Here is a 17,171-nt window from a genome sequence, read left to right on the forward strand (position 1 = left end):
TTGGATGACCATGAAAATACACTATCAGATGACTCTAACCTCTACCTTCTAAAGGACCAACTACACAAAATTTAACTAGAAACTGACCAACTACAATTATTGAAATATGAATCTTGGCCATTCTTGAGCATCCCACAAAACTCTTAAAAACAAAAAAATAGTGGGAGATGGCCCAAAAGATATTCTCAAGATATGCACTTACCACCATTCATTTTCGTTGACACACCAAAGAATGGATTGAGTTGAGATCGATACAATCTACAAACGATAATGAATCACATTCCATCCAGATATATGTGAATCCTTTAATCTTGGCCAGCAACACCCTTTCCATGAAAGCCACAAATTCAGCAATGAAATTAGAGGAGACCCTTATATAAGACACAACCAGCCCCTGCGAAACTTAGGTTTGATTTCCTATCATTCTTTTTTTTTTTTTTTTTGAAAATATCAAAACATAATAGGATTTTCTTAATTAATGACACTTTGGGGGTGCCACTGGATTTGTAATTTTACTTTTCTCTCTCTCTCTCTCTCTCTCTATATATATATATATATTTTAATTTATATCCAAAATTATCTAATGCAGAGGTTGAAAAGGTCATTTCCAAAGTTGAAAGCCATTTGGTGTAATATCTACAATTCTTATGTGAAATGATATATTTACCCTTATTAAATAAACTGATTTCAATACTTTTGAGAATAAGACAATGATAATTTAAATGAAAATATCAAGTTCTAAATACACCTTCCAAACATAAAGTATCAATAAATAAAGAGAGAAGACTGTGTACATTTGCCCCTCTCAAACATAAATTATCAATATGCCTCTGAAACATAAATTATCAATAGTTAAGATGCACTATTGTAATATGTTGGTTGCAGGTTAGTAAGATTGCATACATTTGCGCCTCCTAGATTGTTTTTTATTTTTCTTTTAAATATAGAGGGAATGTTTTATACACAGTTATATATATGTACACCATTGTGGCTTTCAACCATTGATTAGGTGAATAAAAAAATAACATATCTCACTCTTGCTCTCTCCCATCCAACGGTTGAAGGCATGACCATACGTGTACGGTCTGTCCATAAACCTTTGGCCATAAATAAATACACCACTAGGTAAGCCACATCAATGGTTTGTTACTAGTTTACTTCTCAAACCATGACTGGATGAAAATGAAAATTTTCAAAACGTACAAGTTGCTTTGGCCTGGCCAGACACCTAAAAGCATTGGGTCAAGCTTATGCTTATTGCATGTTTCATTAAGCTTTTATTTCAGAAAAATTGTAAGATTTTGATAAGATTGTAGAGAGCATATCCTATCCTACTTGAAGACAAGTAGTTTTTGATCGGATTTTTATAATATGATGCCCATTCAGAACCAGTCATCTCTCTCTCTTTCTCTCTTTCTCTCTTTCATATATATATATATATAACAGATGAAGCTAATGCTTATTCCTACTACTGCAACTACTACTTATAATGCTTTTTAATTAGGGTAGAAGCTCCGATAGGAAAGACAAAACAGATAGAGCTAGGCAGCCATGGCTAAATCGTGCACGGAAGTAGCAGCAAAATGGCTTTGGTTTTTGCCTTCTCTGAGCACTGAAGCTCTTCAGTAGTGTGCCATAATGCATGCTTATATCATATCAAATGCATTCCGATAAGGATGAACCTCATCACCGTCCTCTTAATCCCATAAGATCTTGGGAATATTAAATGTTCCAATATCCACTAAATCAGTGATGACCAGGTTAACTTACACTCAGAGCGCTGCTTAATGGCTTACGTACATTGGCTGGTAATGGTGTGCTCCGGATACAGCCAAGCACCCGCCGCCGCCGCCGCCGCCGTACCTTACAGCACTCAGTAGCTTAAAAAACACAAAACACATAATTAAATGATAATGCTACTTAAAAAATTTGCTACTTCAACCAAGTTTTAGGCTATAAATAATGGATGCCACCTAGAACTAATGTGTATCCATCACATAAGCCATTACTCTTGTTGCAATCTACGCTTGCTTCACTCACTTAACTCTCTTCATCAACAATGAAGATGTGCAAAATCTTTCTCAGTCATCATGCTTTGCTTATCATATTTTCACTGATTCTGTGTTCTAGTATAACAGTGAGATCCCAATTAACCACTGATTTCTACCAGAATACATGTCCTAATCTTCTCCAAGTTGTACGTCAACAGGTCAAGATAGCTCTTGTAAACGAAATGCGAATGGCAGCTTCCTTGCTCCGACTCCACTTCCATGATTGCTTTGTAAATGTGAGTTTAAAGTTCAAAATATCCATTTATAGTGGGAGTTAGTATGTTGTCGAGATGTTGGAAGTTATAGAGGTATAATCTTGGACCAATATAATTCTGCTGTCTCCACCTAAGAGCTTAATCTTTTGGATTGGACCCGTAAGTGGTATTTTAGTGGGTCTTCCTACTCTATTTAACAACATATTATATCTTGCATGGACTGATGAAAGAGAGAGAGTGCTGTTTATTTTTAAACTATTTTTCTTGTTGGATGAAAGCTAGTTCCAGTGTGGATTCTTTTGAAGATTAAGTGAATTTACATCTGTCGAGTGATATGTAATAAGATTAGAGAAAGCTGTGTTAGTGATTATTTATATGGCTAGTAACCATTACTCTTCCCCCACTAAGTACCCTTCCTATTAATTTCATTATCGTTTTCTTGAACCCACTTTTCATTCACATTCATCATCACCTTCTTCCTATTCTTGATAATCCTTATTTATTTGTACAGGGTTGTGACGCATCAGTTCTCTTGGACGGGAGTGATGGTGAGAAATTTTCTGGCCCCAACAAAAACTCTGCAAGAGGATTTGAAGTTGTGGATACTATCAAGAGTGCTGTTGAAAGTGAATGCAGTGGAGTGGTATCCTGTGCTGACATATTAGCTATTGTAGCCAGAGATGCCGTCCTTCTAGTAAGCTAATTAACATCTTTATTGGACAGTAGGTTAATTTACTTTCAAAGTTTCATTTGATCATCTCCGCAAGTTTAATTAGTATAGTATAGTAGAAGGAGATGAGAATTTAATGGTGAATTGCAATAATTTTGCAGAGTGGAGGACCTTCATGGAAAGTTCTTCTAGGACGAAGAGATGGATTGGTGGCAAATCAGTCAGGATCAAACTCTAACCTGCCTTCTCCTTTTGAGACCTTGGATGTAATCATCCCAAAGTTTAATGCTGTAGGTCTTAACATCACTGATGTTGTATCTTTGTCAGGTATGTGTTACTGTATCAATCTCTAGCCACATAGTGTTGGGACTCGGGTATGTTGAGGTGACACTCAACTATCATGCATAAGAGCCACAAGAGGTCACCCCGCTTCAAATCTATTGGTTTTAAGAAGAAAGCCTTGACAAGATAGAATTCATCCTTAAAAGCTAGCCTAGCCATTAAACGTTGTTTATTATAGAATATAAGTGATCTGTTAGTGATTTTATGTGGGTTTTCTTCTGCAAATCTAGGAGCTCATACAATAGGGTTAGCAAAGTGTGCCACCTTCAGTCAACGGTTGTTCAACTTCTCCAACACAGGTGCTCCAGATAGTACTTTGGATACTAATATGCTTTCTGATCTGCAAAACCTCTGCCCAACAACTAGTGATGGCAACAACACTGCCCCTCTTGATCGGAACTCAACTGATCTATTTGATAACCATTACTTCAAGAACCTGCTCAATGGAAAGGGCCTTCTCCAATCAGATGAAATTCTCTATACAAGCAATCTCTCTGTTACAACTACGAAACCACTAGTGGAGAGCTATAGCAGTGACTCTTCTCTTTTCTTCAAGGCTTTTGCCAACTCTATGATCAATATGGGGAATATTAGCCCTCTTACTGGATCAGCTGGGGAGATACGCAAGAACTGCAGGGTAGTCAACTCATAGTTGCAGAGGGCCCTCTTGAGCAACTATCCACTTTGAACCTGTCTATCATATATATATATAGTCAAGTTAAATCTAGCTAGTACTATCTTGTAGAATGCACTAGTTAAAATAATCATGTGAGGTGTGAGAAGTACTTCTAATTAGGTCTCAAACTAGGGCAGTTTATAGTAGAATGAGAAGAGTTCTTGTGTATTGTCCCTCGAACAGAATAAAAAAAAACAATTAATATATAGTCTGAGATGTGACTTGAGTTTCCTTTTTTTTAAGCTATGCATCACATACCTCATGTGGATCTAGCTTTGAACAGCATAAAACACAGAGATGTTGAATGGGGCTAATTGCTCCTTCATATGCAAGCTAATGGGGAAAGTTGCACAAGTTTTTATTTCTGCTCAACCAAAAGGAAATCCTAGCATTTAGGTTGTCAATCGGCATGTCAAGAATCTCATCTTTACTCTTCAATCACCAAAAAATCCTCTCAGTGAACAGTAACTGTGCTCTCATTCCAAAATGTACAGAGAACATAGTAAGACAACAAGGTAGAGATTCCCCCATTTAGATTTTTTTTCTTCTGGGTGAATGATTAATATATTCAATGAGGCTTAGGAATTCCCTCCCCCAAATTGGAGAAAAGAACAAATAAAAATAAAAAAAAAAAAATTAAAAAACTCCACAATAAAACAACAGCGTATCCCTACAGAAGAATCAAGCTATAAGAGAAATTCAATGAGGATACAAAAGGATAGAGTGAACTCCTAATGGTTAAGCACTAGGGCCAACTCAGAGAAGATCAGAATTATTAATCCACTTCTTAATCAATGGAGCTTTTTTTTTTGTTTGAGGGGTGGGGGGGGGGGGGTGAGACAAAAACCAAACATTTAGGTTGCAGCTGGGGAGGGTGTCTAACCCTCAATATTCACAGAGGACTGAATTGCTAAAATGAAAAATTACTCAAACATACTGGAATAAGATATCTATGGGAGAAACATTGGTCTTTCTGTGGGGGAGCGTGACCTGCATGTGCGCTAGGACCAATGAGAGGTTGCGCAAATGCATCTGGCAGGGTGCAATTTGGGCATTCATGAGGGCGTATCAGTCCATGTCGGATTTCAATCAAATATTCTATCAAATCTTTCTTACCTTGTACACGAGGATTCCAATCCTCTCTATTACCTTGTATACCAAAATCCATATCACATGTGAAGGGCAAGAATATGAAATATGAATGGCAACTCCTATATTCACAATCTTACATTCCCTTGTATACCAAAATCCATATCACACGTGAATGGTAAGTAGATCACATATGAATGGTAACTCTTGTATATTTAAACTATCTTTCATCAATAGAATATACAGAATCACAAACCCTAAAATACAAATTCTATCAGGGCGTAAGTGCTACACTCCTACAGAAAAAATTCTGCCAAAATCAAATGAGACATTACATCATATATGTGACAAGCCACCCTATTACGTTACCTGATCTTACCAAATTTATTCTTCTATAGCACCACATATATAGCTTAGGCACAAACATAAGCAAAGACAAAGAAGGTTCCCATTTCGTCCTTTATCTTAAAGAGTCATCCTCTTCTTCCACCACCTTAACAGTAGCAGCAGCTCTTCTTCACTGCGTGTCTTTGCTGATGATCAGAGGTTCTCTCACTTTTTTAATAGAATCCCCTGGAGAGGCAGAACATATAACTTTGGAAAGAACATAGATTAAACAGTAAAAGACGCCCAAATTAATTTGAATTTATAAGCCTCCATGGCCAGATACTGATCCTTCGCAATTTTGAAACCACGTAAGAAAAATAGAAAAAAAATATCATAAAACCCAATCAAGGGTCTTCCAAATTACTCATCTAATATAATCAAATCACCAAAAATAAAAACTTGCACTACTGAAATTCCCTAAATAGTGCCTGCTCTAACACAACATGTTTGTGTGCATTTTTTGCCCCAGTAGAAAAGGACTTTCAGTAACCAACCTAGACCCAACCGTTAAGCCAGGCTGGTTTCAATTGTGGCTAATCGGGTTTCGTCACTTTAGGACCTTGCATCGTGATTAAACTGTTTAAAGAATCGGCCCTCATATGCTAGAGATGGTCCCATTTATAAACGATCAGTTAGGTACTGATCAGTCTTTAATCAGGCTTTAAACGGATTAATAATATTTTTATCTCCATATAGACTACAATCAAAATTTAAATAATCTTTAAATATGTTGGGCTTAGTAAATGAGCTCTAAACAGGCTATTGAGAGCTTCGTTCAATCCATGATAAGAATGGGAAATATCAGCCTGTTAACAAGAAGCGACGGAGAGCGCTGATTGGACTACAGAATGGTTAATGTAAATTATTTATTGTGGTCAATTAATTTCTTAATATTGCAAGTGAAACCCTTCCGCAAGGGTACAATCATTTTGGCTTGTATTTATGGGCTCATTATCTTGGTATTTTTGGGCATCCCAAGATGTATGAAACAGTAAGGAGAATAGTCAATTTGATTTTGATTAAGGAGGATGAAGGGAATGCAATAAGAGGGCTGTAATAAAGAATTGGAGAAGTAAGACTGCTAGCCTTCTATCGCCACAATTCCCACTTGGGTTCAATGCAGTTGCAAACTATACCACAAGAACGGAGGTTGAGATCTTACTGGATCAGCTGAGGAACGTGGTATTTGATACCACAATGGTGGATCTAAAGCTTCTGGGAGAAAATTTCCACCATCGGCTGATGTGGGTAAGGATGGCTTGATTGAGGAGCCTAGCTAGTTATAAACCTTCCCCTTGAGACTTTGAAGAACTTTAACCTTTGGCTGTTGAGAAACATTGAATTGTCCCTAGAGGATGCACTAGTAGGAGAAACAGAAGGGTCTCCCAAACAGCCAAATCTAGCTTACTTTACTAGTATAGTTCTATCATCTAATTATACAACATAGCCCTGAAAGATCAAAAGGGCAGGACATGGGAGCTGAAACTAATTAAGGTCAACAATACAACTGGCCAAGTCTACTAATTAAGGTCAACATTCCCAATTTCATAAGCATTCCTTGGATTAGGTTTGTAGAATAGTGTTTTAGATCCAAAGGGAGGGAATGTTATGTAGATGCACCTTGATGTTTTGGACAGAGTTAACCTTTTGACACCCTTGATCCAAACATACATGGAAGGTGCCTAATGATGTTTAGTGGGGCTAGATTTGTCACCAAATTAAATTCAAATGAGACATCCCCATCATACATGGGACAAGCCATAAGCAATCCAAAGGCCTAAACATAAGACATTACCTTGAGAGAAAGAAGAGGGAAAGAACCCATGAATTCTATAGATCAATGCTAGAACTCTTTAATTGATGTAGACAAAAGACATTGAACAAATTGATCTAATTTATAAAGGAAAAATATATATATATATATATATATCTTGATCGTTATCCATCCTTCGATTATGAAGTAGGAAAACAAAAACAATAGCATGTAACAAACAACAAATTAAATAAAATAGCTTCGTAGTGGTCAATATATAAGACAAAAGTGATTAGAAGAACGATGAGTTTTCATAGTTACATATTTAGAATCCACTCACATCTTCTCAGTTTATTAGAGATTTCTAAGTCATGACAATGCTGTTTGGATAGATTAAAAAATAATATTTGATTACCTACCGTAAGCATGCACCCATAGATTGTCTAAGTATTGGCGTATATCCTCTTAGTAGTTATTTATTTATTTATTTTTTTTTTCACATGACCAACTCCGTTTAGGTTGAAACTTGATCGATGAACATTTCCTAGCCTTGTTATCATAGGATGATGCAACTCTTAGAGGCAACAACGACTTTGTATAGTAGAGAAAAAATAATTAAAACCATAAATTCTCTATCCATTCTATCCATGGGTATAAGAAAACTTTTGCCATATAAAAAAATATGAATCATTATTAATTTTTTTTTTTGTAAGAAAAATTATTAATATCACAAAGACTCATTATTTTTTTTTTGTCCGAATATTACAAGGCATCTATTCTACCACATATGTGGACAGATGATATATCAATTCCGATCATTGGAAAGAGAGGACATAGTCTAAATTAGCCAAATGTCAAACTTAAGAGTCTAATTCAATAAAATATATATCTCTTATATTAAAACACAACAATGTATATCTATACATGCAGAACAATACTCAAGACATTAACGAACACACTCACAACTTAGAATGAAAACAAACAGATTAGATTAAAAAAAATCATAAAAATGAATGATTTGATTTTATCTTATGATTTTTTGAAACATCACCTCCCATTGTGTTATATGGATAACCATCCAAAAACTTGTTTAATCCATTCAATGTGGCACATGATATATAACTCTCATCTTAATTATTGTTGCGTAAGTGGAAAAGTACACCAATCCCGCATGCAAATTTTTTTTCACTGACCATTGACCATGTATGTTATTAATTTAATTAATCAGAAAACTAATTCAGTTTTATCAAATTATTGTTAATGTATTCTTCTTAATTACTTCAATTAATGTAAAATTGGGCTTAATTAATATCGGCAGGAGGTCCTTCATGGTCGGTTCTACTAGGAAGAAGGGATGGTATAACCGCAAACCAGAGTGCAACCAATACTACAATGCCAGCTCCCAATGACACCCTGTCTGTTCTCACGTCAAAGTTCGCAGACCACGGCTTTGACACCACCGATCTTGTTGCATTGTCTGGTAACAATTTTATTAATTTCATGTAATTAGAGATGTAAATAGATTGAATACGAATTGAATACTATAAATCAGATGTGATTGGATATAGATATCTTTGAATGAGTGCAGATGCAAATGTAATTTGGATTTCGACTATCCGTTTATATCATTGACTTGTGTAACCAGACCTTTCTTTCACTCACTAATTTGCTCTCAATTCATGTTTCTTAATTGTTTTAGCTATTTTCTTCAATCTATAAATCCTGTTAAAATTTCATGAACCCTCAAGATCATTAATTAACTAATTTTTTTATTATAATTAAAAACATTTCTATTCGAATCAAATAATTATTTTTTAAATTTGAATTCAGATACCATCTAACTGAATACGGATACCCCTAAATCCACAAGGAAGTCAATTGAATATTTTCGACTATCCTTTTACATCCCTAATTTCATTCATTCTCATATATAGTGTCTTTTAATTCCTCTATATATAGTTATGTAATTAATTAATCAAGTATTTATTAGTGTATAATTAGGTGTGTGATTATATTATATTCTCAGGTGCCCACACATTTGGACGTGCCTAGTGTCGAGTTTTCAGTTTTCGGCTCTACGATTTCAATAGCACCGGCAAGCCCGACCCGACGATCAACTCAACTTACTGGGAGACTCTCCAAAATATCTGCCCCGACGGTGGAAACGGGTCTATCCTAACCAACCTAGACCTGACCACACCCAATAAATTCGATAATAAATTTTTCTCCAACCTTAAAAAAGAGGAAGGTCTGCTCCAAAGTGATCAAGAGTTGTTTTCAGCTTCGGGTGCTCTATCGTTAAGAGCTACAGCAGGCATCAACACAAATTCTTTAAAAGCTTTGTTAAATCTATGATAAGAATGGAAAATATCAGTGTGTTAACAGGTTCCCAAGGAGAGATCCGATTGAACTGCAGCAAGGTCAATGGAGATGAATCATTATTTGAGTCAAATGATGTTTTAATTAGCTCCATCTGATGATGGATATAGCTAGTGAAATAACCATTACTTAAGAATTTTTTTTTTTCTCGTAGAATTGTATGTTAAGATAATCATGAATAAGAAAATAGTTTTACACTTAGGCTCTCTTTGGTTTGATTTCTATTTGTATTTATTTTTATTTTTACAAGTTTTTTTTATAATTTATAGCACTTATTTCTATTTATAATAAATTAGAATAAATCACATATCACAAATTACTCTCAAGCTATTTGTGATTTGTGATAACAAATCATTTATGTTGATTTTTGCGCTACCTTAAACGAGCAAGTGTGCTAAATTACTCAAAATCAAAGGTAAATAGGTAACTTCAGTATGTTTTATATTTTCCAATAAAAAACCTCAAATCCTATCGTCTCTCTTGCTTGAAGCTCAAAACTAAAGGTGAAACCCGAAACCTCTTTTCTCATTATATAATTTATTTTATAAATAGTAACCAAACGAATACTATTTATGATCCATAATTTATTGTCACAAATAATTTCTAAAAAATAGTTACTAAATACAAATAGAAATCAAACCAAAGAGAGCCTTAGTCATTACTCTTCATTTTTGCCCCGAGATTAGGAATGAGTCTTCAGTAACCAACCTAGACCCGACCACACCCGATGGGTTCGATAATAAGTATTTCTATAACCTAGAAACAATTCAAGCTATATCCAGCCGATGGATATAGCTAATGAAACCCTTACGCACGAATAAGTTTGTTTGAGCATAACAGTTATTGAATTCCCCCAATGTCCTTCTCTTCCCAACACTCACCCTATCATCATCAAGGTCCGCCCCAAGACCATGGTTCTAGGGATCGGTAGCGGATCAGAGGAATTGTCAGGATCGGATCAGTAATTGGCAGACTGAATAATGTGACTAATCATTTATAGCTCTATATATTAGTCCATTTAAGCCCGTCATAGTCCAATTATAGACCTCGCTGAAGGACTGTTTATGACTCATTAGAGAATCGTTTATAGCCCAATTAGTCAATTAGTTTGTTGAAACCTTGAGCTTGATTTTGGATCGAAAACCAATTGATTGAATAGAAACATATCTATATGCTGGTCTACAAAACCTTATTATCTAAATATGCGGAAACACTATAAGGCCTTAAATTGGTGGAGATCGACAAGTTCCAACCAGTTGATGCCTTTTGCATAAGTTTACTATTTCAAGGACGCATGGCTTCACCTTTCGAGCAATATAATGCAATTATTATAATAATTAATGTTTATTTTAATCTTACTACATGATTAAAATAATATGTTCACAATTTTTTCCGATGTCGAGGCCCATAGAGGAGTGAAGAAATTAAAGGCCTCGATCACAACCTTCTTAGAAACCAGAAAAGATACTAATAGTTTTGTAAAATACTTAGATGTTGGCAGAGGGATTTGATTGAGATTATGCCAATCAAATCCCTTAACCACTCTCTCTTAAGGGAGAAATGTTAACCACCAAGGCAAATCCTAGCCCAGCAATACATGTATGCCACTCTCCTAAGGGAGAAATGCCAACTTTGAAATGCCACTTTCTTAACGGAGAAGTGTCAACCACTAGGACAAACCCTGAACCAATGACATGGTTGGCCAATCTTCTAAGGGAGAAGTGCCAAGCATTAGGACAAGCCTTGGACCGGTAACGTGGTTTTCACATTGTATGCTTTTTATAATATTAATCTTATGCATTTATTTTACCCCAAGAAAACGAAAAAATCTTGAGCATTTCCTTCATTCAATGACATCACCACCATTGTGTGGATGACGTACTCTACACAATGATACTAAGAAAAATTAATTAAATGAGACATCCACATTAAAGGCAATTACAAAGCTCATTAGTCGTCTTTATTATGGCCTAGTAGACGAATGGAAATGATTAATTTAAGAGAATAAATTGTTCATTCTAATTATGACCCTTAATTATAAATTTAAAAAAATGAAGTGATCAAAACCCTATCTCGGTATATATTTAGACATAATCAAATGTAAAAAACGAATATTTAGTCCTGACTTTTGGGTTTGATCCCGCCACGACTAAAGTCTTTATCAAAGCAAAATTGAAGGGTGTTCCACTCAAAACTTCAAATATTTTCTTCCCTTACTTTGAGGGTAAGAAATTCCTAGATCTACATAGTCTAAAAGAATTTTTATTTTTATATTTTATTTTTTTTGATTTCACACCTAGTTATGCGATGGGCAATAATACTGAACATTGAATAGCTAGTGAACGGTTTGATTTGTTCACATGTCATCAAGTTTAAACCTCAACTTGGATTCTAGCCTACCATCAATAAACATGCACCCATGGGTTATCTAAGTATCAGCATAGCACATGATCAATTCTATTTAGCTTGAAACTTGACCATTGATTTTTTTCAGACCTGATCAATGGCGGCAGTTTTACATTAATAATACAAAATCGAATTTGAATCATTTTCAGCCGGCTGAACCTTGGGGACCACACAAGTAGTCAAGTGGTCAATCTCATCTCAGTTGACCACTTGTGTGGTCTCCACACCTCAAAGATGGTGTGAGATAGATTGGAAGGTTCAGCTGGCCAGAGAGGATCCGGGTTCAGTCACGCTCTTACATTACCTCATCAATCCTTGCCAATTTTATCTATTAATAGAGTAAGAGAAGAAGAGTTTGTAGTCTATCCCACGACACAAATAGCTAAGGCAAAGAAGGTTATTCCTATGTCGTCCTTTAGCTTAAAGATGTCATCCTCTTCTACCACCTTAACAGTAGTAGCAGCTCTTCTTATCCTGTGTATGTCTATGCTGATCAGAGGATCAGCAGCTCAGTTGGATCCTTATTTTTACGAAGAGACATGCCCCGACGTGTTTGGCATCGTCGAAGATATCATCGAACAAGCATCACAGACGGACCCCAGAGTCGGTGCCAGCCTCATTCGACTTCATTTCCATGATTGCTTTGTCAATGTATGTGAGATTTTCTCTCACTTTTCTCTCCTTATTACCATGAGCTGTTTGAAGGAAGTACTGAAAGGAAAAACTAAACTTATTTCACTAACTATGGTCATGGATGGTTTTAGGGTTGTGATGGATCAATTCTGTTGAACAACAGTGCTACTATAAAAAGTGAGAAAGATGCCATACCCAACAAGGGCTCGGCTAGAAGATTTGATGTTGTTGACACCATCAAGGCTGCTTTAGAGGATAGATGCCCTGGTGTAGTCTCTTGTGCTGACATTCTCGCAATTGCATCCCAAGTTTCTGTGGTCTTGGTATGTTATTAATTTAATTAAGAAAATTATCTTGTACCATTCCTCTTTTGAAACTTTATATGAGATACCACCCGAATTAGCAACCTAATTCAGTTTTAATATCAAATCATTAATTTTATCTTTAATTACAATTGGTCTTAATTAATTATAGGCAGGAGGTCCTTCATGGTGGGTTCTACTTGGAAGAAGGGATGGTTTAACAGCAAACCAGAGTGCAGCCAATACTACAATGCCAAGTCCCACAGATCCACTCTCTGTTCTCAAGGCTAAGTTCGCAGCCCGTGGCCTTGACACCAATGATCTTGTTGCATTGTTAGGTAACAATTTTATTAAATTTCATTCCCTGTCTTAATTATGTAACTAATTATTTAATCAAGTATTAGTATATAATTGGGAGTGTCATTATATTCTCAGGTGCCCACACATTTGGACGTTCCCAGTGTCGATCTTTCAGTTATCGGTTGTACAACTTCAATAACACAGGCAAGCCTGACCCGACTATCAACTTAACTTACTTGAAGACTCTCCAAAAGATCTGCCCTGATGGTGGAGACGGGTCTGCTGTAGCCAACCTAGACCCGACCACACCCGATAAATTCGATAATAAATATTTCTCCAACCTTAAAAAGAATAGAGGTCTGCTCCAAAGTGATCAAGAGTTGTTTACATCAACTTCCGGTGAGAATGCTCTCTCTGATGTGAAGAGCTTCAGCAGCAATCAACACAAATTCTTTAGGAGCTTTGTTCGTTCTATGATAAGAATGGGAAATATCAGCCCGTTAACTGGGTCCGATGGAGAGATCCGATTGAACTGCGCAAGGGTCAATGAAGATAAATCAATATTTGACTCGAATGACGTTTTGATTAGCTCCAACTAGCTGATGATGGATATAAACCCTTATGGGTGAATGAGTTTGTTTGAACTAAACTGTTGTGGAAGAATTTCTATTCTAATTAATAAATTAATAACTTGGGGTAGACTTGGAACTTTTTTTTTTTGGTGGGGTGTGGGGGGTGTAAGCAGTATATTTTTTTTAGTCGTTGCAGTGTATGTTTTTTTTTTTTTTTTTTTTGGGTAATCATGAATAAGAAAAGTTTTTGAAGTTTTATGATTCGGTATCCTATTATTTATATGAAGTTACCTATGTATAAATTACATTTTGTTTGATCATCCCATGAATTCTTTGAATTTTTTTTTCTTCTAAAAAAGCATAAATTTGATTTTTGTATTAAAATAAAATAAAAAAAATGAAAAAAGGAGAGGGTTTCATGTAAGGCAGTGTGGCCCCTATATTAATGCAGGGGCTAATGAGAACACATGTGAAAGCCCAATACGTTTATGGCCCAACCTAAATCGGCCAGGTTAATAAACATGTGGAGCTCAAGCCCGACATGTTTATTAAACGGGCGTTCATGGTGTAGGTAGCTATCCCATCGGGCGCCCTACTGAACTGACACGTTTATATGCCCGATTTGAACTGACTCGTTGTAGCCCGACCCAACCTGACCCCCCTTTAATACTACATAAAATTCCTATTTTTCCTACTAGTAAGAAACTAATTAAGCTTTCTTACCCTTTGCTTTGTAGTAGGATTTGATTTAATTAAGCTTTATCTTGTAAGTTGTAATGGTCATAATCTTTTCTTTTTTTAAAAAGAACAACCATAATCTCAACCCACCTAAGAATAGAATTTTAGGATAGGCACGTTTAGAGCCCGTTTAGACTTAAATAGATCCGTAGCCCGGTTAAAGCCCGATTAAAGCCTGTTTATGGAAGCCTAATTAAAGCCCGACACCAATCGGCCCGATTATAAACCGTACCATGGCCCCCAAACCTAGGCCTGTTTACTTAAATGGGAGTTCATGGTGCAAGGCTTTTAAATGGTCAAGCCCGATTAGGCCCAACCGAGACCAGCCCGGCCCGGCCCGACTGGTTGACACCATATGTGGAAGTATCAATAGGGGTGAGATTTCTGTCTTTCATGAGGGGTGAGATAGTTATTTTGCCTCACTTTGTGTCTTGGTGTAGGAACCACGTGGCCTTTTACTCTTCTTTTTCCCATAATTTTAAACAAAAGAATATATTGGCCACATCATCAATACAAGGGTGTCTTAAATAACCAGGCCTAACCACTCCCCATCAATTTAAGGTCTTGCATTGTTTCTTCCTGTATAGATAATCATTCCTTATAGGCCATGGCATTGGCACTATTCTATTCGATCAGTTGATTATCAGTCCATAATCGGACTTAAGATAATTGGGTTAATCGAGTTTTGAGAAAGAATTAATTGATCAATTAAGCTATACGTACCCAATCCTTAAATGAGCTCTAAGCAGGTTATCCACAGTCAATTATCAGTCAGTAATAGTATTTGGTCATTCTTGACCGTCGGGCCACTACTTCGTATTGGGAATGCCCATTTATAGCCCGTTGCAAAGGAGGGGAGAGTGGGAGCGGAAGAGGAATGGGTGTTGAAGGTCGGGGCAGTGACAGTGGCCATGGGAAGCTCTAGGACTCACAAAATTTTATTTATTATAAATTATTTATATTTCTTTATCATCAACTGAAAGACTTAGGGAAGAAAAAGACTTAGCATGGGAGAATGGAAGCCCGGGGGGGGAGGGTGGAGAGAACCTTTCTTTTAATTTAAAAATTAAGAATTCTTTCACACATTTGCTCAATTTCTAAATCTACAGAGTCTAGGGAGTTTCTTCAAAATTTATATCTAGTTGTGCCATGTAGAAGGATGCTATTGAAAACAATAGACCATTTATAGGAAAAAAAACCTGATATATAAGAAATTAAAACTGATTAGACTAATAACTATTGATTGTGGTTTGATTTTTATAGACCAAACTTTTATTGGTTTGATTTCGATTTGATCTAGTATATGTAGAAAACTATAACAAATCCAATCGATCATTTCACATCCTCAATCAAAATATATATAGAAAATGACTAAATGATGTTGACAATAAATAAGTTGAATTTTTTACAATTCAAATGAGATTATATCCACAACAAATATGTGACAAGCCATAATTAGGCAATCCAAAGGCCCCTAAACATAAGATGTTATCTTGAGAGAAACAAGAGGGAAAGAACACAGGAATATTATAGATCAATGGTGGACATCAATTGATGTAAGCAAAAGAAATTAAACAAATTAATCTTAAACCGATAAAGTTTGTTAGTCGTCTTTATCATGGACTATTATTAGACAAATGGAGATGATTAATTTAAGAGAATCAAGTCACTGTAAGACCACCAAATTTCATCTAAAAATCTAAAGATAAGCTTAGATAAAATCTAAAGATAAAATCAAATTGAATGCTCTCTTTCTTGACCTGAGGCTTTTAAGCACATGAAAAGATAATGACTGATTTAGCAAGATTTTTTGGTGTGCAAAATATAGATGATTTTTTTAATAAATCATATGCTTAGTTATGAAGTTGAAAACAAAAACAATAGCATCAACAACAACAAAATCATAATTACAAAAGAACTGAAGTGGCAAAAGAGTTTTCACTGTTTGAAAGAGATTTTTAAGTCATGACAACATGGTTAGGAACTTAGGATAGATTAAAAACTATTACCATTCCGTACCATAAGCTTTGGTGAGAACACAATAAAGGGTGTTCAACTCGAAACTTCAAATGTTCTTTTTCTTGACTTTGAATACAAGCAATTCCGAAGTCTACATAGTTTAGAGGGTTTCTTTAGATTTCACACTTAGTTGTACCATGTGGAAGGATATTAAAGCAATCCTAACCATTGAATATCTAGTGAGCAACGTGGATTTTCTGTGTAAAATTTCTACCCCAACTTCAATTACCATTTATAAGCATAGACCCACGGATTGTCTAATTATCAACTATCTTAATTATTTTGGATTTTTTTTCACCATGTGGCCAACTTTCTACCACTCCTTATAGGCTAAAATTTCACTTAGATAATATATATCATGGGTATATATATTTTCTGGCATAGTTATTAGTGAATGTGATATATATATATATATATATTTTAAATATGATTTTCGACTTTGTCTAATAGAAAAAAAATCACGATAGTAGATTCTCTGCGCTGTTGACAGAGTGCAGATCAAGTTTTCATATGATCTTGATCTACACACATAGAATCTAACTGGAATCCACAATAGATTGGACTCCATGTGCGTAAATCAAGATCGTTCTCATACGAAAACCATTTTCTTGTTGGTATAGGAAACTTTTGCTCTGAAAA

General features: G+C 35.6%; 2 protein-coding genes and 1 pseudogene across 2 annotated transcripts; all 3 read left to right on the top strand.

The window, feature by feature from the left end:
- The first annotated feature begins 2,007 nt into the window (after positions 1–2,007).
- On the top strand, positions 2,008–4,132 carry LOC122087889 (peroxidase N). Its single transcript, XM_042657011.1, has 4 exons — positions 2,008–2,287; positions 2,778–2,960; positions 3,098–3,263; positions 3,509–4,132. Exons 1-4 carry the CDS (start codon positions 2,060–2,062, stop codon positions 3,928–3,930), a joined length of 999 nt encoding a protein of 332 aa, XP_042512945.1. The 5' UTR covers positions 2,008–2,059; the 3' UTR covers positions 3,931–4,132.
- Positions 4,133–8,491: 4,359 nt separating this feature from the next.
- On the top strand, positions 8,492–9,660 carry LOC122089485 (annotated as a pseudogene).
- Positions 9,661–12,350: 2,690 nt separating this feature from the next.
- LOC122089881 (peroxidase 15-like) lies at positions 12,351–13,802 on the top strand. The gene is made up of 4 exons (XM_042659626.1): positions 12,351–12,619; positions 12,733–12,924; positions 13,076–13,241; positions 13,339–13,802. Exons 1-4 carry the CDS (start codon positions 12,374–12,376, stop codon positions 13,800–13,802), a joined length of 1,068 nt encoding a protein of 355 aa, XP_042515560.1. The 5' UTR covers positions 12,351–12,373.
- Positions 13,803–17,171: the final 3,369 nt, after the last annotated feature.

Source organism: Macadamia integrifolia, chromosome 9, assembly GCF_013358625.1.
Source record: "Macadamia integrifolia cultivar HAES 741 chromosome 9, SCU_Mint_v3, whole genome shotgun sequence".
NCBI lineage: Eukaryota > Viridiplantae > Streptophyta > Magnoliopsida > Proteales > Proteaceae > Macadamia > Macadamia integrifolia.